Source organism: Penaeus monodon, chromosome 1, assembly GCF_015228065.2.
Source record: "Penaeus monodon isolate SGIC_2016 chromosome 1, NSTDA_Pmon_1, whole genome shotgun sequence".
Taxonomy (NCBI): Eukaryota; Metazoa; Arthropoda; class Malacostraca; order Decapoda; family Penaeidae; genus Penaeus; species Penaeus monodon.
The window spans coordinates 1,083,337-1,107,596 of NC_051386.1; the positions used below are offsets into that span (position 1 = coordinate 1,083,337).

At 38.0% G+C, this 24,260-nt stretch overlaps 1 protein-coding gene across 1 annotated transcript in view; it reads left to right on the plus strand.

The window, feature by feature from the left end:
• The window catches only part of LOC119573969 (kinesin-like protein KIF21A), a 40,297-nt gene extending 17,795 nt beyond the window's left edge, over window positions 1-22,502 (plus strand). Inside the window, exons 8-32 of the mRNA XM_037921101.1 lie at window positions 1,563-1,811; window positions 2,076-2,213; window positions 2,613-2,721; window positions 3,775-3,977; window positions 4,266-4,452; window positions 4,593-4,769; window positions 4,935-5,144; window positions 6,012-6,050; window positions 6,629-6,801; window positions 7,690-7,911; window positions 8,113-8,350; window positions 8,531-8,666; window positions 8,869-9,064; window positions 9,283-9,444; window positions 10,223-10,377; window positions 11,928-12,293; window positions 13,185-13,334; window positions 13,623-13,779; window positions 14,090-14,195; window positions 14,871-15,007; window positions 15,198-15,409; window positions 15,551-15,671; window positions 16,007-16,250; window positions 16,545-16,671; window positions 19,435-22,502. Of these exons, the coding sequence (XP_037777029.1) occupies window positions 1,563-1,811; window positions 2,076-2,213; window positions 2,613-2,721; window positions 3,775-3,977; window positions 4,266-4,452; window positions 4,593-4,769; window positions 4,935-5,144; window positions 6,012-6,050; window positions 6,629-6,801; window positions 7,690-7,911; window positions 8,113-8,350; window positions 8,531-8,666; window positions 8,869-9,064; window positions 9,283-9,444; window positions 10,223-10,377; window positions 11,928-12,293; window positions 13,185-13,334; window positions 13,623-13,779; window positions 14,090-14,195; window positions 14,871-15,007; window positions 15,198-15,409; window positions 15,551-15,671; window positions 16,007-16,250; window positions 16,545-16,671; window positions 19,435-19,507 (4,287 nt within the window). The 3' untranslated portion in view covers window positions 19,508-22,502. The remainder of the gene's footprint in view (window positions 1-1,562; window positions 1,812-2,075; window positions 2,214-2,612; window positions 2,722-3,774; window positions 3,978-4,265; window positions 4,453-4,592; window positions 4,770-4,934; window positions 5,145-6,011; window positions 6,051-6,628; window positions 6,802-7,689; window positions 7,912-8,112; window positions 8,351-8,530; window positions 8,667-8,868; window positions 9,065-9,282; window positions 9,445-10,222; window positions 10,378-11,927; window positions 12,294-13,184; window positions 13,335-13,622; window positions 13,780-14,089; window positions 14,196-14,870; window positions 15,008-15,197; window positions 15,410-15,550; window positions 15,672-16,006; window positions 16,251-16,544; window positions 16,672-19,434) is intronic.
• The last annotated feature ends 1,758 nt before the right edge of the window (window positions 22,503-24,260 follow it).

The following is a 24,260-nucleotide window of genomic DNA, read 5'->3' on the forward strand; positions in this document are numbered from 1 at the left end:
TTTCGCATTGGAGAAAATCAGGATTCACTATTTTTCCTTGTTAAAAAGGTGCAGTTAGTTCCCTTTTCGTCATTACAAGTTTCTGTCTTTTAATAACGGAAGTCAGTTGGTTTAGGAATAACTTCCTTTATCCTTAGGTGTTACGTCTCTCCGCCCGGAAATGCATCTGTAATCGTTTATTTACGGAAGCGATTATTGTGTCCGTTTGTAAACCTCATTTATTTACAGAAGACATGGTGCCAGTCTTGTAAATCTTGTTTATTTGCAGAAACGAGTATGGCCAACATTCAACATTATTTACTTTAAAACTCGAGTAAGCTGAGATTTTCTCGATCATAGTGATACCAGTGGACTTGGGTTGCATATGCATAGGGGCGATGCTGTTAAAATTTAATGAACTTCCCATTCTTTCCTCGAATCTATGGAAAATCAGAGCGAGTACATTCCGTGTGTCTGTTAGGAAAATGGGAATGACAGGTGGCCCAACGAGCGTTCCAACGTTCCTTAAATATCCTACATAGCGATAACACTGTCACAGGATCTTGTGGATACCAACGCTAACCCGCTGCCGGCGAAAATAGGCGAGCGCGAGGCCGGAATTTTTCCCACTTGACAATGTACGGAATGGTAGCGTCCTATATCACAGCAAGTCTACGGGCAACACAACCCACGTTTCACAACCGTGATTCTGTGCAGGAATGGGTTATATTATTATTATTATTATTATTATTATTATTATTATTATTATTATTATATTTTTTGTAATGTGAATGAATGTGTTTGGATGCATGAGGAATGACTTTGTTTAGCTTATATGATGAATGACATAGATATTTTGGTTATAGTTTGGTTATAAAATTCTATTTGTTGAGTACAGAGTATCAGTGGCATATCTGGTAATAATGCTGTTGATAATAATAGGAATTTGGTCGTATGAAATAAAAGTCTTTTCAAAAGATAATAGAAAGATAATAGTGAACTCATTAATTAGGGATTTTTTTTTATTGTGAATTCAAATTATCCTAGAAAGGAACATGAATCACATTCATTTAATCAAGTTCGTAATTTCTGACGCCGAAGCTTTATAGTTTATTAAGTAGGCGGTATTAAGTTTTCCCTTTCGTCATGTACACCATTCCGCTTATTTTAGATGTGGTAAGCCAAATATACACTTCGTATTTTTATACAACTTCCGTTTTTAAGTTGTTTTTATTGGAGATCATCACCAGATATCTTTAAAACTGTGATTAAAAAAATTGTTATATATTTTTCTAATGCACGCATTTTTTTCTAGTTGTTTATGGCTTATGGCAGTCAAAAATAGCGTATAGCTTAGCATAGCAGATCACATTGTGATTATGAAATAAAATAAATAAAACAGGAGAAGGTAGATAGATTAAAAGCTAATAAGAAACAAATTCGAACCTCTTGAAAACAGAATAAAGTAGATAGAATAACAGCAAATCAGTGACAATAGCCTCGATAGACCTCGCGACCCGCTGCGGCCGCCCACCGGACGCCCCCCGTGACTCACTCCGCCCTCCCCCCCCCCCCCCCCGCAGCCCGGCAGCGGCAAGGGCGGCATCCGCATCCACGAGGACGCCGGCGGAGGGATCTACGTGACGGGCATCACCACCCGCACCGTGACCTCGCTGGACGAGACCATGCAGTGCCTCCGGGCCGGGGCGCTCTCGCGCACCACGGGCTCCACCAACATGAACACGCAGTCCTCCCGCTCGCACGCCATCTTCACCCTCCTGGTCAGGCAGCAGAGGCTGGCGCCCATTCAGGTAGGCTCGCGGGCGTGCCTCGCTGGGTTCTAGGACCTGGGCTGTATGTTGCTGTTATTGTTTTTGTTCTTGTTGTTATTATACATTCTTGTAGGTTATGATTTTCAGGAAGTGGATTGCTGGTAAAAAAAAAATATTCTGCAATAACTAAACCTTCGAATAACAATTATTATTTCCAGATCTGTTACATATTACTCACTTGTTCTGTGATATGGCATGTCTCCAGCCGTGTGTTTATGCCTTCTGCTTATTCCCCCGTTTGCAACCTCGCCAGGATGCGGAGAGCACCGAGGAAGTGCCCCCGAGTTCGAGACGCTGACCGCCAAGTTCCACTTCGTGGACCTGGCTGGCTCGGAGCGGCTCAAGCGCACGGGCGCCACGGGCGAGAGGGCCAGGGAGGGCATCTCCATCAACTGCGGCCTCGTGAGTGGGCTTCGGCTTGCCGTAGTTGTCCAAATGTTTCTCCTTTTAATCACTGTTCTTTTCTGACTCGTTTTTGAGTTTGATTTCTTTCTCTTTTGTTTTTACGTCTTTTTTAACATTTTATTAGTTTGAAAACTTGCAGATATATGTCAACTAAATTCATGAAATTGTTCTTAAAATCATGAAGTCATCGAAAGAATGTAATAATGTTCGGAATTTTTTAAATGTAAAAAAAAAAAACGCATTTGTTGCAAACAATCTTTTTTTAAATAATTATCACCCCATCAAGTCATTCATTCTAAATTTCCATTCGTATATCCAAGCTTTATATTTGTTTTGCTTATCCATCCCCCCCCCCGCCCAACGGCTCTAACCCCCCCCCCCTCCTCGAATCCACAGCTGGCCCTCGGAAACGTGATCTCAGCCCTGGGGGACGTGAGCAAGAGGGCGACGCATGTACCCTACAGAGACTCCAAGCTCACGCGCCTTCTGCAGGATTCCCTTGGGGGTGAGTCGGCGTGGGGCGGTTTTTTTTTTCTTTTATATATTACCTCTTGGAAGAACTCTGTGGTATCTTTCTGTCAGCATATTTATTTGTCTAGCTTTCTGTATTACTCCACCTTGCCTATCCATACTTCCTTCCTTCCTTCTCGCCTGCTATCTGCGTTCTTACTTACCAACCTCTCTCTTTCTCTTTCTTTCTTTTTCCTTCTCCCTCCCTCCCTTCCTCCTTAACTCACTCCCTCCTTCCTTCCTTCTTTCCTTCCTTCCTTCCTTCCTTCCTTCCTTCCTTCCTTCCTTCCTTCCTTCCTTCCTTATCTACCTACCTAACCAAAACACATCCACCCACCCACCCACCCACCCACCCACCCACCCACCCACCCACCCACCCACCCACCCACCCACCCACCCACCCACCCACCCACCTACCTACCTGCCTGCCTACCTACCTACCTACCTACCTACCTACCTACCTACCTACCTAAAAAACCACCCACCTACCTACCTAAAAACCCACCCACCTGCCTGCCTGCCTGCCTGCCTGCCTGCCTGCCTGCCTGCCTGCCTGCCTGCCTGCCTGCCTACCTACCTACCTACCTACCTACCTACCTACCTACCTACCTACCTACCTACCTACCTACCTTACTACCTTACTACCTACCTGCCTACTTACCTACCTACCTACCTACCTGCCTGCATACCTCCCTGCTTATCTACTTACATACCAGTTTATCTACCTACATACCTGCTTATCTCCCATACCTACTTATTCATCTGCTTATCTACCTAGCTTTCTTATCTACATGCCTATCTACCTACCTTCCTACTTATCTATTCCTTCCCTATTTATCTACCTGCTTATCTACCTACATACCTACTTACCTGCTTGTTTACCCACCCTCCTACTTACCAACCTGCTCCCTACTTATATACAAAGCCAGAACTATGTATTTCTGGTTGGTTGTGGAGGTGCATGCCCTGTTTCTTTTTATAAGTTTTGGTGGTTTATTGTTTGTATTTAGGGAAAAAAGCCTTAATTTCTCTTTCTTTTTTTACACAGGTAACAGTAGAACATTAATGATTGCCTGTGTCTCACCAAGTGACACAGACTTCATGGAGACGTTAAACACCTTGAAGTATGCCAACCGAGCACGTAACATCAAGAACAAGATTATGGTTAACCAGGATAAGGCCAGTAAAGCCATTGCAATCCTGAGGCAGGAGATTCAGCAACTGAAACTGGAGCTGATGGAGTATCAACAGGTACGGAAAATGTGCAAATTATAGATGATTATTAGGGACTGGCTGATTGCTATTTTGCAGATCAGCTTTTCTTTTGATTTATGTGTGTATTTTTAAAATTTAGAATGCATTAATACTAGAGGATTGCATTTATATTTTTCTAAAAGAGTGAAATCTTTGTTAAATAGGAATTGTGGTTTTAGTTCCTTCTTTCACTTGGGATGTCTGGATGTAAAGTAGTTGCTGTGAGAATGATTTGTAGTATTACTTGCTGAGGAATTAGGATTTCACTCAAACTATGCCTTGCAGGGAAAGCGCATTGTTGGGGAGGACGGAATGGAAGCTATCAATGATATGTACCATGAGAACCAGATGCTCTCCACTGAAACTAACAACTTGCGTACAAGAGTGAAAGCGCTGCAGGAGACTGTAGAGGTGTTAACGCAGAAAAACACTATGCTCCTAGCAGAGAAAGAAACCAGTGGATGGGCCAGCTGTAAGTTTAGTGTTATTCCTTGTATATGATTAAAGGAACCTGATAAATTCACATATATGACTATGTATCCTTGTGCTTCTATGTATATATACATGCATGTTACACCAATGTGTAACTGTTTCACAACCATAACTTTTCAGCTGGTGAGGACAATGATATGGCTACAGTTGTGCAAGGTTACCTGAAGGAGATTGAAGACCTAAGAGCAAAGTTGTGTGAGAGTGAGAACCTCTGCCAGCAACTCCGAAAGCAGCTCAATAACCGAACCAATACCCTTGGCAGGATGTCTTTGTCCCCTCTACACGTCCCAATGTCTGGTGAGTTGCGATGTTGCTAACTCTTTAAGACAAATTGTTGGATTTCATAATAAAAGTAATTGCAACTTGCATTTAAGATTGGTTATTGATTTTATTGGATGTAACATTTCACTTACTGTTGAATTACCCCTAGTTAAATTGTTATATTTTAAAAATATTTTACAGGATCAATGTATAGTGAGGTAGAGGAAGGCACGCAGAGCTTTGCTGAGTTGATTGAAGAGGCCAAGAGGGACTTAAACAAAGACCTCCAGGTAGTTGAAAGGAAGAAGAGGATATCAGAAGGGTCAGGCTCTGCAGACGAAGATGAAGATGAGGCAGAGGCAGAAGAGAATGAGGAAGCAGAGAGTTCTGATGAAAGTGGGGAAGATAAAGGTTGGTTCAGATGCTTCTTGCCCCACCTCGTTTTGTAGGTTTTCCAGTCTCCCAAGACTCGGCAGTTTCCAACTGTTACTTCCTCTCTTCTTGCTATTTCATCCTTGTTTCCCAGACTCACTGAGAATGCTATATTAAACATAGTCCTGTTATTGCTTCTTATGGTAAAAGAATTAAGTGTAGCAGGTGGAACGTAGCAAGAATCAGTACAGTATGCTGATTTAATATGAATATGGAGTTACTGTATACTCTAATATGTATACTGTGCTATGTATTCTTTTAAAACTTCTTGAATTTCAGATTTTATCTACATGGGATATTACAGTAAGCTCAAATTGTGTTTGGAGTGCTAGGCAATTCTTAGAAAGCTTTTTATGCTCTTTATAAGTCTTAGAGCAGTTAAGCTTCAAGTGTGCATTAAGATTTTCTAGTGGACAGGATAGTGTTAATAGGACTTTTTCTGTGAGGTTTGGGAGTGAGATATATATATATATATATATATATGCACTATTAATAGAAAAAATGCTGATATAAATTTAAGGAAACTTCAAACAAGAACCATTATCTATTCTTGGATTTTGCATAAGTAGATTTTTAAAGGAAATTATAAGAACAAAAATGATTAACTGTTACAATATTAACAGAAAGACCTTACAGTTTTTTTGCATACATGGATTCTAAATTAATAATATGCAGGAGCAAAAAAAAGCCGTTAACTTAAAACTTAAAAACATATAATATATATACACCCCAAAGGCTGTGATATCCAAAGAGTAAGATAGCAAGCACAGCAGCTTGTGACCAATAGGTGGTGCTTGAGTAGAATTAATACCCAATTGAACCGTTTTTTTCCTTGCTGCCAATCAGATGATGAGGAAGATTCTGATTTAGAGGAAGAGGAGACAGGTAGGCGGCAGAAGGCTTTCTAATTACTCAGGTCGTTGCCTTTTATCAATTTTTAGAATTTATTTTATGTTATATATTTATTTATTTATTTATTATTTTTTTATTTTGCTGAATTTTTTATGCATTTATTAGAACAGTGTTTAGTGTTGGTGTTTTTCAGTTTCTGTTATTATTTGGTAATTTGTAGTCATTGGTATTTTTCTCTTAACATTTATTATTATTTACTGTCATCATCATTGTCAGTGTTAATGATAATAGTAATAGTAATAGTAATATTAACAGTAATGACTACTATGATTATCACTATCATTTTCTTAATACTATTGCTATTATTATTGTTATTATCATTAACACTACCACATTTTTTGTTAATTGCTTTCTGTTATATAGATTTTTTATCAGCCTCATTTGATACCATATTTGGCACCCATGTATATGAAAGCATTTACGTTTTTGTCTCTGTCTACAAGCTTTAACCATTGATACTGACATAACACATGTATTAATAATAATAAAATAAGAAAAAGGAAAGGTGGAATCCAACGAATCATGAATTATTTGACTGTTCCGGTCCTCAGAAAACCTCAACGAAGAGCTGGCTGAGCTGACAAGTGAAATCTCCATCAAGCAGAAGTTGATCGAAGGCCTCGAGCAAAGCCAGCGGCGGCTCGAGACCATGAGGCAGCAGTATGAGGATAAGCTGAATGTCCTCATGAACAGGATCAAGGCCACCCAGGAGGAGAGAGATAAGGTTTGACTTTGAATTTGGAGTGAGTGAGTGAGTGAGTGAGTGTGTGTGTGTGAGTGAGTGAGTGAGTGAGTGAGTGAGTGAGTGTGTGTGTGTGTGTGTGTGTGTGTGTGTGTGTGTGTGTGTGTGTGTGTGTGTGTGTGTGTGTGAGTGAGTGAGTGAGTGAGTGTGTGTGTGTGTGTGTGTGTGTGTGTGTGTGTGAGTGAGTGAGTGTGAGTGTGTGTGTTGTGTGTGTGTGAGTGAGTGTGTGTGTGTGTGAGTGAGTGAGTGAGTGAGTGAGGGGGTGTGTGGTGTGTGTGTGTGTGTGTGATGTGTGTGGTGTGTGAGTGAGTGAGTGATGTGTGTGAGTGAGTGAGTAGTGATGATGATAGTGAGGTGGTGTCTGTTTTGAGTGAGATGTGAGCTGGCTGAGTGTGTGATTGTGGTTGTGTAGGTGAGCAAAGCAGGGGGTCGTAGACCATGATGGCGCGTATGAGGATAGTGAATGTCCTCATGAGGATAAGGCCACCAGTGGGGAGAGATAAGGTTTTTGTTTGAATTGGAGTGAGTGAGTGAGTGAGTGAGTGAGTGGTTGTGGTGAGTGTGAGTGAGTGAGTGAGTGAGTGAGTGAGTGTGAGTGAGTGTGAGTGAGTGAGTTGATGTGAGTGGTGTGTGGTGTGTGTGTGGTGTGTGTGGTGTGTGTGTGTGTGTGTGTGTGGTGTGTGTTATGGTGTTGTGGGATGTGGTGGGATTGATATTTTTCTTTTTTAAAGTTGGGAGGGGCTTTTGAAAGATCTTTTTTTTTTTTTTGTAGACCTTTTCATGTAGTTTGGAGAACATATTTGGGTGACATATAGGGCATATTTGGGCAACTAAAACAGGTCACTTGTATTGACAAACTTGCCAATGTAGGTGCTGGCTCACATCAAAGGAAGCAGCAGTGCAGGAGAAGACAAGGTGAAGCAAGTGAAGCAAGATTATGAGAGGAAGATCACCAATATGCAGCAAGAGATGAAAAAGCTCCAGGCTGCTCAGAAGGAACATTCCAAACTGATGAGGGAACGGTCACAACACGAGAGGCAGCTGAGGACTCTCAAGTCAGATTTGGCGGAGATGAAGAAGACAAAAGTCAAGGTAAATATGGAAAGGACATGTATATAGAAATCTGCCTGTTTGTGTGTGTGATTTTGGTCTGAGGAAGAAATTCAGGAGTCTGAACGTATAGATATAAGTTTTCATTACTTTCTGTTCCTAAAAGTAATGATTAATAGGATGTAACACTGTCTTTTTTCTTTCATTCATTAATGTTTTTTTTTTTACAAAAAAATGTTACAGCTCATGAACAAGATGAAGGAAGACAGCAGCCGTGCGAAGCAGGATCAGCTGAAGAAGAACAAAGAGATTGCCCAGCTGAGGAAAGCTTCTCGCAAGCAGGAGACCTACATCAAGAGCTTGGAGGCAGAGAACCGGCTGAAGAATGTTGTGCTGAAGCGCAAGACTGAGGAACTTGCTGTGCTGAAGAGAGCGCCGAGACAAGGCCTGAGTAATAAGGCTGCTGGAAGACTTAGCAGGAGTGAGTATGAGGGAGAAATTACTTGTGCATACCTGTAATGGCAGACCTTGCACTTAAAAATGTATAAAGTAACCTGATGCCTTTACAATATTTACAAATATTATGAGATATGTAGATGACTTCTAGAGTTTTGTTATTCAATTATTTCCTTGTATTTCATGATTTTTCTCTCTCTGCCAGGGGGTGTAATGGGTCAGCAGCAGGTTTCGTTCTCTCCCAAGGTTGCTAAACAGAAGTGGCAGAACATTGAACAGACTATCAACAAGGTTGCTTACAACAAGCAGACTGTCAGCAGCATGGAAAGAGATATGGAAAGGTGATTGATTGTGATTTTCTTTGTTAATATGAATGGTATTGTTAAGTGTCTTGGGGATTTTTGTAATAGAGGTCCCAACATTCTTTTATTTCTCTCCCTCCAACTACTCTTGGTTGGAGAATACTGTGATGTGGACAGTTTTAGTAGAAGACCTACCGACTATGATACGATGAAATACTGAAGGTTGTCTGTATTCTCTAAGGTGGTTGAAAGAACGTGAGTCCCTGAGCAGACAGCTTGAGAGAGTAATGAGGAAGAGAGAGCGTTTGGACCCGGCAGACATCGCCAGCTATAACGACCTGAACGACCAGGTTGAGGCTCTGAAGGCCAATATTGACTACATCCATGAGAACATCCAGGAGTGCCAGGAGAACATCATGAGCATGGAGGAGAGCAAGGTAAGAATTTTTAATATTATTATAATAATAATAATTATTTTTTTTATTATTATTATTTTTATTTATGGTTTTGTAGTAACTTTTTAAAGGATTTTGATGCTTATATACTGAATTTACAAGATGAATTCAGGCAGTATACTTCTTGCATTTAGGATATGATCATTGTTATAAGTCATGCTACTGGTGTTATTAACTTTGTTTTTCCTGATTTTCTCCAGGAATCTTCAGATCTTTTGCAAACAGGAACTGTCACAAGCAGCTTAAACTTAGACGAATCACACTACCTCATTAGCAAGCTCATCAATATGACAATAAACCAAGCAACAATAGCAGCCCAGAGACAAGCCTCAATATCCGAGCTTGAGGGCAAGATGAAGCAGGTACGTCTTAGTAGCAGATGATATAGTAGTGTGCACAAAGGAGGAGTGCAAGTGTGATGTATTTCAACTTTTTTTTCTCTCTCTTTTTTTTTAAGTGTAAACAACAAGTTGAGACCTAGTGTATCATGATTAAAAGTTTTGTCATTAGTATCTTAATGCGTTTTGATAAAATATTTTATCTTTCCTAGTTTATTCGTTGATAGTGAAAGGTGTGACAGTAAAACCTAGTCTTCTCCAAATTATATTTACCTGGAATGCAAATTATTCTTGTGGAGATTGCCGATATTAGCTTAACCCAAAGCCACTGGGGATGGCATGTACGTACATGCGATGCCTGCTGTGAGTTATTAATTTATGAGTTGTTTTTACACATACGTGGCTCCACAAGCACTGTCACCAATAGACCAAGTACAAGTTCTACCTGTCTTGCCTGTTTACCCTTTTCCTTGATTTTTAAAAATATATTCTGGTATCTAATATTGCTGTTAATAGTGTCAATAATACTATAATAATTATAATGTCTATAATAATAACAGCATCGATACTTATAACATTAGTAAAAAAAAATCTTTTTCCTGCAAACCCAAGGAAAAGTGAAATTAGGTGAAGTCACAAGGTCTACTTGACTCCTTTGTGGCTAAGCACTTGCAGAGCCATCTATGTGTAGAGACATTTCACAAAACAGTACTACAGTGAACACAACATTTCCCAGAGACTTTGGGTTAATTGGTGTGTTGATGGTTATACTCAGCAATATGCATACAAATGTATTTAACAGATGGAACAAACAACAAGTGTCCAGGAACAACTTTTGGCTCACGTTCTGGGAGACAAAGACCTTGAGGTTTACAGCCTCATGTCGTCCCTGGTGGCGGCCGAGGACAATACTCCAGCGTCCACTGAATCCTCGAGATCTAATTCTCCCACAGATGGGTAAGGAAATATACAATGTGCTTTGTCATTTGATGTCTGAGATATAGTTTTTAGATTGATTGTGATTATATAGTGTTCTGTGTACTTTCAAACATTGTTCTCTTTATATTTTTTTTCAATGATTGGTTTCGAGAAAAGGAAGATTTATACCTTTTGTTGTTTTGCATAATAATCCAACTAAGAACAGTTGAGAGCTAAGCCTAATATAAAAACCATCAAAATCCAGTCCATGATAAAAAAGCTATCTGTGCCATCAGTATGTGTTAGATCTATTAGCAGTTTTATTTCCTAGAAATATAGTTTATGGGAACATTTGTTTAAAGCTATTCTTAGAAAGCATGCTTATGTAAAAATAAGAAAAAAGTAACTGCAGGTAAAGAAAGTCTTCTCTCCCTATTGTAAGAGCTTCTATAATGAAATAATACAGGCTATGTTTGTTGCATTGATTAACATTTGAAACTGTAGAAGCATTTAATGCCAGAGAGAAACCCCAGGTTAGTTTGAAATGGGGGAAAGATATAGCAATTTTCTGTGAGCTTCAAGTAGCAGTACCGAGTGTGACCCCAGCTACCCATTCCTCCATCCCTCATAAACCTGACTCCACCCTTTTGTTTTTTGTTCCATTTGTTTTTGTTTCAATTTATTTGGTTCACTTGTTTAATTGCTTAGCCACTTTCCTCCTCTGGAGAAGCTTTTAGATACAGATACCTGCCTGCTGATAACCTCACTGGTTATAGTGCATTTAGTGGATATGCTAGTGGAAAAACTTATTGCATTGGTTGTATCAATGATTTCCTAGCGACATTAGCAAAGTGGGTCACTGTAAGGTATCATCAGGAGCAATGTGAACAACATGCTGATGGACTTGTTCTGGATGGTGCTACTGGAGAGAGGCATGTATGAAGCATGCACAAAGCACACAGAGACAGCTCTGGAGGGGAACTGGGCTCAGAAAACTATGACTCTTATCAAAATGTATGGGTTCCCTTGCATCCCTTCACTTCTCCATATACACCAGGATTGTTGGGAGAGAATTCTAAATGTAGTGACCTTGGCATGTTTAGTGACAAAGATATTTTCTGTCTCTCCCTTTCCCACCTCTCTTGGACTCCCTTTCCCTTCTGTACCCTCTCCCAAAACCTGAATGTAATACTTGTAACCTTGTGGCATATTATTATCATTTACTTCTCTTTATCAATGGCATGGCTTCCAAAATACTCACTATTCAATCCTTGTATTCATTCCCTTTATACATGCTCACCCTGTCCTGCTTTGTGCTAAAACCAATTCACTTCCCCCCAACCATTCTGCCCCAATTCAATATCTCCTGCATGTTGCTTTGTTATTGACTTCTCATTACTGTACTTTTAAATTACACCTTTTTGTTTACCTTTGATTTGATTTTCTGTCTGGTAACATAACTCCTTATTTGGTAACGGTTCTTTGGTTATCACACTTGCCATTGTCATATGATGCCACCTTCCCTTTGCTTGCTTTGCCTATCCTCCTTTCCTTTCCCACTCCCTTCCTCCTTCCCCTTCCCCTCACAGCCTGATGGAGTCATCTGCCACTTCGCTAGTCTTCTCCTCCGATTCCCTAAAAAGGCGAGACAAAGCGCGGCGCAAGACTGCAACAACGGAAGACATGCTCTTCACCAACGGATCAGAGAAAAATGGGAATGCAAGTGGCACAGATACCAGTGCAAACACCACTCCAGCTGGGACCATAGTCGGTGCAACTTCGATAGCTGTCCTGGAACGTCTAGCAGCAGAACGCAGCAGTGCAGATCGCATGTCCTCAAGTCTGGCGATGGATCGTATGGCGACAAGCTTGGAAGGAGATGATGGTCTACTAATGCCACCTCCTTCCAGCCATAGGGCAGTCCCCAGGGTCACTTCAGCTCCAAATCCACTTAAGTATGTCATACAAGATAGTGTTTATATTAATACAATAATTGTTATTATTATTGTTATTATTATGGTTATTATTTACATTTTTTCCTAACCTCTGCTTTTAGTGTTTAACATTTGGTTTATACTAATGTGTACTTTTATACTGATTTACATTTTTTTTCTTTAAACTGCTAATCTGCTTTACACCCATGTATACTAGAGTAGATTTAGGTAATATAACACTTGCGCCTAATGAACTAAGCTAACAGGTTCAGGCCGGGTGCTTTTGAGATTTTCACGTTAGCGTTTCCTAATTGATGTTTTATGGTAATGGAGTTTTTTGTCTTTTATTTATTCATTTATTTTTTGTCTTCCAATTATCAGAAGTATTATAGGTATAGGTTACCTTATGAGTTTGCTGCTTGATAGCCTTTAGTTTGGTCTTGTGACTGTGAAAGCTTTCTTTTGGTCCCCTGCTTTTTCAAAGTGATTTCAAGTGTTACTGAGTGTGTGCTGCTGTAAGGTTCAGTGTCTCTCTTCTATTTCCAATAATACTTCTTATTTTTATAAATTTGATTTTCCCTTTTTTAAATTGTTATCGTTACTGTTATTATTATTATTTACACTTTATTTGTCGTGCAGTAGTTATGCCAGACTAGCATATCTGCGTCATGACAAGGACATGAGGTCAAGCCAGCATCATCAAAGTGCCACTGGAAGTTACAAAATTTCACACTCAATCTAGTACGTGTTAGTGTATGGAAATTGTTTATAGATAAGAAAAATAAAAAGAGGAGAGAAAAAGATTGAGCTTCACAGTCCAAAACCAGCATTAGACCAGTTAACTTGACACTAACCAGATTAGAGGAGCCTACACTAACCTCTGGCCTCGGTTTGGGCTGGCTTGGCTTGCAGGAATCTGATGACCTATCGGCCTGACAAAGCATCACCCATTCTTAGTCGCAAGACATATGACCGCCAAGATTCCACTTCTCCCCGACTGGGTAGAAGGTCCCTCACCTCTCTTAGCACCTCTAACCTAAATTATTCACGACAAAATTCTGCGTGAGTAGCGGCAGTGAGGTTTTACGTTAGAGTATTTCAGAGGCTGATGTGATTTTTTTGAGATGGTTCAGTATGCTTGTGTTTTAAATTCATCATCTAGCTTCACTGTAGGTGTGGAAGAAAAGATTTTTGACGTTATGGTTGGCTAACATGTAAACAATAGACATACGATGTGAGAAGAGAACTGTGACAGCTGTTTTGTGTGTGTGTGTGTGCTTGACAGATCTTCACACTTGCACAAAATAGTCAAAATAAATGGTTGGAATTATATTCAATCTTTCTTTGCAGAGATAATAACCCAGAAATGACCCCGCCAACATCTCCCACCACGTACCGGCGATCAACATCTCGTGAAGAGAACGTTTTCTCACGTTTGACCTCAACCACCTCCTCCACACGGGAGGCTCGACCAGACACGGGCATTATCAACCCACACTCTGGGAGGGTACGTGATTAAGACCGTTTATCTTTGCAAACAGGGAGGGGGAGTTGATGAAAATGGAGCATTTACATTGTTTATACATATGTGGATGTATGATGCATATGCGTGTGTGGGTAATTTGCACAGGTGAATGTTGATAAATGTAAATGTGTATTTATAAGCATTGTATGTGTTAAGATGTGTCTGCAATACTGACATCAGGTTCTGTGTTTATTTGGTGTATGTTTGATTTAATGTGTATATAAGATAAACACGTAATGTATATAATGGTGAAAAGATATTCCAAGCATATCAACAAAAAAATATGTTACAGGTAAGCCAGCGATCAGTGCTGGCCTGCACACATGTGGCTCAGGGGCACTCAAAAGCTGTGTTGTCAGTCTATGCTACTGATGACCTACTCTTCTCTGCATCCAAAGGTAAGGAATTTATCTGTTTCTAATAGAATTCCTAGTATTCTTAGAACAAAGTGTGCCATGCATGCATGAGAGAGACTGATAGATACAGACAGATAGATAGATAGATAGATGGATGGATAGATAGACAGAGACACAGACAGACAGACTGTCTGTCTGTCTATCTATCTATCTATCTATCCATCCATCTATCTATCTATCTATCTTGACAGACAGCGGACAGAACAGATGAAACAGACAGACAGTTAACCAAATAGATAGACAGATACAGAGACTGGTAGAGACAGACAGACAGACAAAATAATATGAGAAAGTTATTATAACACCTCACATGCAAGGATATGAGATGTTAATGGTATTTAGAAAGATATGAATTTTAAAATTCATATTGATGATGATATTTACTGTAGCACATTCCTCTGTTTTACCTGCAACCCTTTGCCGATTGGTAATTTATTCGGTGATAAGTCTGCTTATATATTTTTATCTAGACTACACTTACCAACCTTACTGGTTAATAATGGGAAACCACATGTATATACATTTGTGTGCCTGTTCATATGTACAAAAGTATAGAGAGATAACAATGTAGGTGTAGAGGAAATATGCAAAATATTCATTTTGCTTGGAATTATACACAGTAAAGTATTAATGGTTTTACCCACCTGTCCTCTTCAGATCGTACAGTTAAGGTGTGGGACTTGGTACGAGGCCAAGAGATTCAGTCTCTGGGAGGTCATCCCAACAATGTGAATTGTGTTAGGTACTGTGAGTCACAGAGGATTTGCTACTCTGTTTCATCTTCATTTATAAAGGTAAAGTAAGAGGTTTGTTGCTCACATACATGACTGGAATGTCTTTCACTTTTGCTATAACTGTTTATTTTCACAAAGGAAAAAGATATATTTAAAGATCATAAAGATGAATTTATGTCTGATTAGAAGGAACATCCAACAGAAAAATTCTATGTACATTAATTTTTTTCCCCCCACCTTCTGTATTCAGGTATGGGATATCCGAGAAAACCCAGCAAAGTGTGTCAAGACCCTTAGCTCAGCGGGATTAACTTCCTCTGGGCCAATGCAATCAAGCACTCAGTCAAGGACACTTCAAATGCCACCAGGAGAGACCCTCATCACAGACATAGCGGCATCCACCTCTACTAATATTCTCTACTCAGCAGCTGGCAATATTGTTAGAATATGGGACTTGAGAAAGTATGTTTCAACAGCCATTTTTCCTTTTCCTGCCATGAATATGAATGCATATTTTATTGTTTATTTTGAGGATACAGAAAATACATATAAAGGTGGTGATTATCCTCAGTGAACAGAATAAACATGGAGCATTTTTTGCAGGCACACAGCTGTAGGAAAGCTTGCAGGGGGTCACCAGGCAGCTGTCATGTGTCTGGCTGTGGACTCCACTGTTCCAGGCCAAGATGTCATTGCAACAGGTTCCAAAGATCATTACATCAAGGTATATCTATGTAATTCTTGTAATACTTTTTTTTTCTATGTTTTTTTTATGTTATTTTTTTACTTATTAATGAGTGTAGATGTATTTATATAGATTCATATATGTACATATTTACTCTTCTGCATTATATACGGTTATTTTTTTTATTTTTAAATGTTCTTGTTCACATAGTATGGTTAATCATATACAAAGAAAAAAGTGAATGTTTTTCATAACAAATGGATTCATTTTAAAGATATTTTAGTTCTCATTTGCTGTTAAAAAGCACATGAACAAAGTCGTTCAGGTCAAAGTTTCATACAACTAATTCCTCGCTCTGGTAAAATCCCAAACAGGTGTTTGACATCTCAGGAAACACAACTGGTTTAGTCAACCCCAGAATAAACCTGGATCCCCCACACTATGATGGCATCCAGTCCTTGGCTCTCTATGGTGATATGCTGTTCTCCGGCTCACGGGATATGTGCATCAAGAAGTGGGATCTACAGCGAGGAGAGCTTGTACAATCCCTGAATAATGCACATAAGGACTGGGTGTGTGCATTGTGTTTCACTCCAGGAGGACAAATTGTATTGTCAGGTAATTGCTGTGGTTATTTTTGCTGTTGATAGTTATTATTGTTTTATATTTTTATTGTTAGTTTTTATTTACATTTTAATCTATTAGACCTTTCTGGATTCTTTATAATATGAAAGAAAATATCACCTGTTTTTTCACTTGCATAGGAGATTAAGAGAGATTAGTCTCTCCTCCTTCCTCTGTTTCATTTAGTTTTAAATTTATCACCAAAGAGTATGATAAGGTATTTTTGAGGACTATATTTCTTTTATCATTAGTTGTTCAGACACTAAAGTGTTTCATTAACTGTGTCAGGTTGTCGAGGAGGCGTAATCAAGATGTGGTCCACTGAAAGTTGCCAGTTAATTGGTGAACTTCGAGCTCATGCATCTCCAATTAATGCCATTACTACTAATTCTACGTGCATTTTCACAGCATCAAAGTAAGTGACCATGATCACATTATGTGATCTTGTCTCATGTGAAGACTATTTTTCCTTCATTTCAGGGTATATTTTCATAAGGAAAGGCTCTTGTTAAGCTAGTAGCATCCCAGTGTAAATTAATAACATCCCATTGTTTGCAAATGCCTGTTATGTAGACAAGGGGAAAAAAACTGTTGACTTGTGGTAAGAACAGATTTTTAGGTATTAGATACTACAGAATGTGGAAGGGGAGAGGGATTACCTGGTAGGGATAATGTGTAAATTTGGAATTGGCTTTTATTTGGTAAGGAGGATAGCAGAAACAGGATTTATCCTCTCCCTTGAAGGACATTACTAAGAAAACATTTTTGTATAACTTCCTTCATATGTTTGTTTTGGTTTAACACACAAAAAAGTCACAAAAAACAATTCCAGAATTTCATTTCTATCTGACATTTTAAAGGTATTGTCTTATCTTTAGATCATGTGGTAAGGAATTTTTTTTCCATTTTGCTCCAACAAGACATTTTAGTTTTGGAAGTTATAGAGACATTGTACACAGAGTAGAAAAAGCAATGTAATTTTAAAATGTAACTGAATGAAGGACACAATAGCCTGCACTGCTAGTTCCTTTATCTTGTGTTCAGTAGAGTGCAATTGTTATTTTTACATCTTGCATGAACCTCACAGGTAATTATTAATTGATGTGCTGCACAGGGAAATCGTTTCAGAATTAGAATCAGTCATTTTGAGAGAAAAGTCTAATCTGAAGGGGTATGCAAATTTCATTAAGTTCAGGCAGAAATTTACAGAATATTTGAGGATTTATACACAATTTTAAGGAACTATATATCATCAAATATATGAACTATTGTGAGAATTATGTAAGTAAATGCATTCATCAACCACATCACACTGTTAACTTGATAACAGAACCAGTAACACAGCCAAAGCACAATTATATGCATGCTTTGACCATGAAGTAGCATGCATGTGAAGACATTCACTAGGGTGTCACACCTCAGTTGTGGAGCAGGAAATTTTGAATCATCGATCAATTCATCAATCGCCTAAATCAATGAGTTAGGTCACACAGGACTGCTAAAAGAATTCTCCCCTCTTCCAACGCCTCCTTCTGCAACCCTTCAGTGAGGGAGACATTCGGGTTTGGAGGCCCCTCGTGGGTGTTGCGGCAGGGAGAACCTTTGAGCTATCCCTCTAATTTCTCTCCGGCAACAAGCTATAGAAAAAGTGAAGTAAAGGTTCGATGTGCATGAAGATGTGACTTTGTAATTAGTTTCAGAATAATATAGTTTTATTAGGATGGTTTTATCTTCTCTTTGTTACTATGATTTTAGGTATTTTATGCTTTAATATGGAGCTGCTGACTTAAATGTTTAGTTTATGGTATGATAAGCTTTTAATTAATTATTATTATTATTATTTATATATATATATTTTTTTGTACTTATAATATGCTTGGTTGGATGGAAATGACTAAAGAATTTGTAGAAATGAAATAATCTTCAAGATATGTATGTACAAAATATGAAGAAGCATGTTGGTGTCTTTGGCTTGTGATGTTTCTTTAGACAATTACTTTTCATTGCAAAAGTCTGTCTTAGAAGACAGATGAGTACATATACATTATTAAAAAAAAATCTTCCATGTAAATACCCTGCTCTTGCCTTGCATAAATCTCCAGTCTTATACATCTGTTTTTTTTAATGTTTTGTTGCATCATTCTTCTATTTTTTTTAGATGTGAGTTAATTTGTCATTATTTTCATAATTATTATGTGTAGAAACCTCATTGTGTAGAGAGTTCCACGTGTTTTTATCTGTGTTCTCATCTTGTTTTGCTGTGAAAAAATGTTTTTACTTATATGGCAATCTCAGAGTATGGAAATTCCAAAGGAATTACCAGCTCTCAAATAACAAAATCTAGAATTTAGAAGATGTATTTGCATAGTTGGGATCGAGTAGTGCACCAGCTTATAATATTTGCAAGTCTCTCAGAAATACAAACATCAAGTTTATATTGAATATAAATATAGAGGCCTTTGAATTGCTTTTGTTTTTACAGGAACTTGCATCTCTATTATTGTGCAAATGCTTGTTTTTTATAGCTTGTATTATGGATGAATAAGGAATAAGTTGATGTATTAAATGTTATAATGGTGTCTGCTCTTTTATGTAGAATTTTATGTAATGTATATTGTGTGCGGAGTGACCATCACTCTCCCACTTTGAGCTTTCATACACTTAAGGTTGAAAGGAGAGGCTGAAATAAATAGCCTGTATATATAGAATGTAAGAATATTGATTATTAGGAAAAATGAGTGAAGGCCACAAGATGTAATCATTTTTTTCTCTTTTAGAATGTAGTAATACAACTGCTTCTTGTAAGACCAGAGATTGCCCTTAACAAACAAATAAGGCCTTACTGTTGGATAGTTATTATATTCTCAAGAATGGTTTTAAATTTTGGGGGGTTATCCTTTCTTTAATATAAAAAAAAAATCTTTGAGAGAAAGATTTTTTCTTAATGGTAGCTTGCATTCATGATGAGTGTTGGTGATGAATGGAATTTCAGGATAAGTGGTGTTGATGTGCACAGTAGTGAAGTAGGATTTCAAGCAGCTGGCAGATGTTTGAACAAGATATTCCTTGTGATAATACATGGTACTAGCTACCTTCATTTAGTGACTGAGTAGTATATAAAAGACTTTAAATACAATATGTACAGTGTTTACATGTCTTCATTTTTCTTTCTTTTCAGTGATTGTACCATTGGCATGTGGAGGATGAGGACAAGTTACGACGTTTCACCGGAGTTATCGGATGCTTCATGATGTGTCTTCTTTAGGGTTTATTCTTAAGAATGTCTCAGGCAGCTCCGACGTATGTCCTCATTATTTTACATGTTGTACTAGAGAACTAGTATTTATTATTTTTAGTTTTGAATTGTCAGAAAAATAGGAATTCTTGAGTACTGTCAATTTTAGGCCACACACTAAGGTTGTGGTTTTTGTCTCTAAAGGCTGGGAACCTGAAGATAATGCATGGGTTCATGCACACCTTATGTTTTAAAGTTATGAAACCTCTATGATCTGGTTATGTTTGTTTACAAGAGCAATCTTTTTTTCTTATAGCAGAGAAGGAAAAGGCAAATTATCTTGAAATTAGGAAACTAATTGTGTGATATTTATGCAGATTGTATAATGTACTTTTAAAAGTGACTGATAGAAAGAAATACGGAAAATCTAGGTAGTGTTTGATCTTCAAACAACTTGTATTTCATTATGAGTAGCATATATGTAATGAAAATCAAACGGAATACTAGTGAGAGTGCAGTTATCGCATCAGCATCAGCAGCAATCCTCCACCACATATAAATGGCTTGAACATCTTTATTCACTGTACTTCTACTTCTGGTGGTTGCATTACAATTTTACCAATTCAAAGAATAGGTCGTAACTCACCACAGGAGAATAAATGCGGTTCACTATCTTTACAAATGAATAATACCTACAGTTAAATCCTATATTCATTGCACTTTGAAAATAACCTTTTGCCAGGTACAGCACTTTTGTGAATCTAGTTATGTTATGAAATGAGTATGGAAGTGAACACTGCTGTGCTATAATGATCATCAACTATAAAGTTTGATGTTGTGAGGATAAAAGGGTCAATGTTTGCATGCAGGTCACCAGGTCGAATGATGCTGTGATGACCGCACCAACATTCCCATAATTGCCATTCCAGTGAAGGAGTTTAATAGGTTGTGATCTTCCCATCGGTGGAGGCAGGCAGGCATGATGGTCGCCAGTTCTCAGTTATCGGTTTTAAAAGCCCATGAATATGGTGAAAGTGCTTGTGGTTTATTCAATATCATCATATTTTGATATTTCTTAGATATGAAAAGCTTATGGTGCAGAATAAAATATAAGCTTATTTTGTCTGGCGAACTTTTAAAAGGCTTGAACTTTTGTCAAGTAGTAATTCGTATTCTATTGCCATCATGTTCTGAAACCTCACCCTTTTTATGCTGGGATATGCACCCCTCCCCCTTTTTTAAGATAAAGATTTAGCTTTACAATTTACAGGAATCTGTCAAAATACCAAATTGGTATACTGTGTGCTATAGATATAAGTGTCTTACACGTCTGTCTTACTATTTCTCTGTATATATGTATACATTTCTTTTTAGTTCTGACTTTTGTACAGTCTTTTTGTTTTCCTATTTTCAGTTTTTTTTGTATTTTTTATTTTTTTTTGCTGGACATTTTTCTAAGGATTTTTTTCTTCAAATGAACTGAAGATGGAGAATTCATAGTTTTATAGATAGAAGGGAAATGTTCTTGCATTATGCTCATTATTTTAACTCTTATTATTATGGCTAATGGTCATAATATTTTTATTTGTTCTTTTTGTATGTAACCCGGTATGCAAGGAGCTTTGTATGAGTGTGTTTGTGTGTGTGCGTGTGTGTATGCGTGAGAGAGAATTGTGTGGTTTCTCACTTTCTCACCATTTATTAGTGGGAATAACTTGCATACCTGTGACTGACTATAAGAACAGTGTCTAGTGCTGTGATAGCTAGGATTGCTACAGTGGTTATGTTAGTAGGAGTGGTTATCCACATGAGGATTTTTTGGTTAATGGATATTGCAGAATGTTCCTGCATTGTTTCACCTTCAAATTATTTATAATGAATTTATCTAGTAGTACATCATTACAGTTATGGTCGACTCTGGTCATCAACTAAATTCAAGTCCTGATCCATTAATGCCCAATTGAGATTATCTGTTACAAGTGAAATTAAATTATTGCAAAGTGGTGAATACTTGATTAAAAAAAATGTGCCTTAGAAAGCAAAATCAGTTTCTGTTAAAATGAAAAGCAAAACACACTTCTACTCCAGAGAGATTGCATTGTTTTAAGCCAACTGTGATAGACAAGTTGATGCCCTTAGTTCTGTTCTTGCTTGTCAGTATGACATGATTTTAACATCAACATCTAAGGGTCAGAATGGATTAATATGTTATAAAGATAAATACCATATATATGTATATGTGTATGTAATCCAGAGCCTGCTATAGCTTCTAGTTCACAATATACAAGTTAACTTCAAAAGAAATTAGAAATGCAGTTTCAAAATGGCAGCAGATATCTTAATTGACTTCCTGTTGGACAGTAAACAACTACAGAATGGCAGAAGTAATTGTATGACCAATAAATCTGGTCAAGAAATGGAGTATGCAGAAAAAAATGTAGTATTATTCTGTTCATTAGTATTAAATGTTAGCATTGATGTAGTATCATTATATCTGATTCAATAAATTTTGTCTTGTAGGCAGCATTTTTTCCTGATTGCAGCTGCTATAGTTCATTAAGCTTTGAGATCAACTCGACATTGTGGAGGAGCTTATCATGTTAGAAGACTGCCGCTCTGTTTTATTTCCATTTACCAAAGTCTTATAATTTTCTTAATTCACCACAAGGAAATTATTTATTTCTGTATGTACTTGGTCTGATATTACGCAAAAAGAATCTGCGTCCCAATCACATCACACATGTATGTCTTTTTCAGATATTGGCCCTTTGAAGGGATGATTTCAAAGAAATTTCAGATATAACTTGTCAATTTTGATTGAGTGAGTTGGGATGGTATTAACATAACATTACCCACCATGAACTTGTCACATGTAAATACTGTGAAATGTTCTGTGCAGAGAGTATTTTTATATGAAAGCAAACAGAATGAAGCAGTCACCCATTCGCCATGCTCTACCCAGAACAAGTAGATATGTTGTGTAACATGTACTAATAAAATGATTAAATATGGTCTGTAATTAATTTTCCCATCCGTATATAAAAGTCAGATGTAACCTTTAATCCTGTTCAGAAATCCATACTACATTCATATTTGTCAAAGAAATGATATGTGAGGGTTCAGAACCAGGATTTTAAAAAGTTGCAATGGTTTATAATGTCCAAATAAGTGAACAGGCTTACAAGAGCCAGCTCTGGCAGGCAGACAGTGAAATTCTTGAAAAGGAAAAAAGAAAAAAAAAAAAAAAAAAAAATTGTACTTGTATGTAGCCAGATACCTGTGTATCTAAATGTATTTAAATGAATCTGCACTGGTGGATAGATTATTACAAAGAGAGAATTTGTCTAATGATATTAATTTAAGGAGCTAATGATGTCCACTCTTGTAGGTAAGTGCAGTAAGCTTGTTGAGGTGGAACCATCCACATGCTAAAAATAAAATTTACACTCATTTCTTCAAAGATTATTCCATGGTTTGCTTCCAGCCATTCCATATCTGTGGTAACATGATCATAATGATGGTAATAATTATGATGATAATTATGATAATAATGATGACAATGATTGTAATAATGAAAATGAAAATGACAATAATAAAAAATATTGTAATGATGAAAATGACAATAATAAACATGATGATAAAGTTGATAATCATAATCATTGTGATAATGTTGATAATGATGAAGTAATGGCAAAAATTGTGATGATAATTGATGAGAAAGGGAGAGGAAGAGATGAGGATTTTGAGGATGATGATGATGAGGATGAGGATAAAGATAATGATACTAAGGATGAGGATTAGGCTTGGAGGATCAACCCAAGTTTTGTGGACAGATGCATTCTGATTCAGTATTGGGTTCCTGTCCACTCTAGCTGCGGGTCCGGGGGTATCAGCCTAAGCACCTTTCTTGCCACATGGAACCTGAAGAAGTTCCAAAGTGACCGCCACGGTCAAATCATTGTCTTACAACAGCGCTTCATTCACCCTCTGACACTCCCATCCACCACAGAGTCCAACAAGGGGAAGCTGAGTGTTAAAACCTATTCTAACAGCTACAGGGGTAATAAGAGGATATGCCAGTCACTGCTTCACAGGGGGACCTGTGCAAGGGCAAGGCAGAGACCGCCGGACCGTAGCTTCCCTAGTGATACCAGCCGATTGATCTGACTGGGCCAAGTTCATCTGGAATAAGAGACCAAAGAGGTGTGTTTCTGGCAACAGGTAATGCTAATGTATGGTTTGCTCAACCTCCAGGCCCCCCGCTCCGCAAAGTACAAGGAAGCCATGCACGGCAAACATGAAAGTCAAATCCCCTGGGGGATGTACTCTCCCTTACAGAATCAGCGCCTAAGTAGGAATCATTTGGTTATCCCTTGCCTGTGAACTTGCCAGTAGGGAAGCCACCGCCGTGGGAGAGAGAGAGGGCTGTCAGGAGGCCGAGTCAGCTTAGAGAGGGAGTCAAGTCCTGCAGTAACCCAAGACGGTTCCTTTTGCGATTACGACCACGGTGAAACGATGGCGACGACCACGACGATGATGAATGTTGATGGAGATAATGAGATTTGTACTGCAACAACAATGACGGTAATAATGATTGTTATAAAATCAAACGAATAAGTACAAATAATAATAATAATAAAAACAGATACATAACTAAATTTGCCTAGCTTTGACATTGAGGTATGTCCGGCACTGGTAAAACACCGAGGAAATATTGCAATATTTGTGGTAAAAAAGGGACGGATCTCACCCATATATCCTCTGCATGC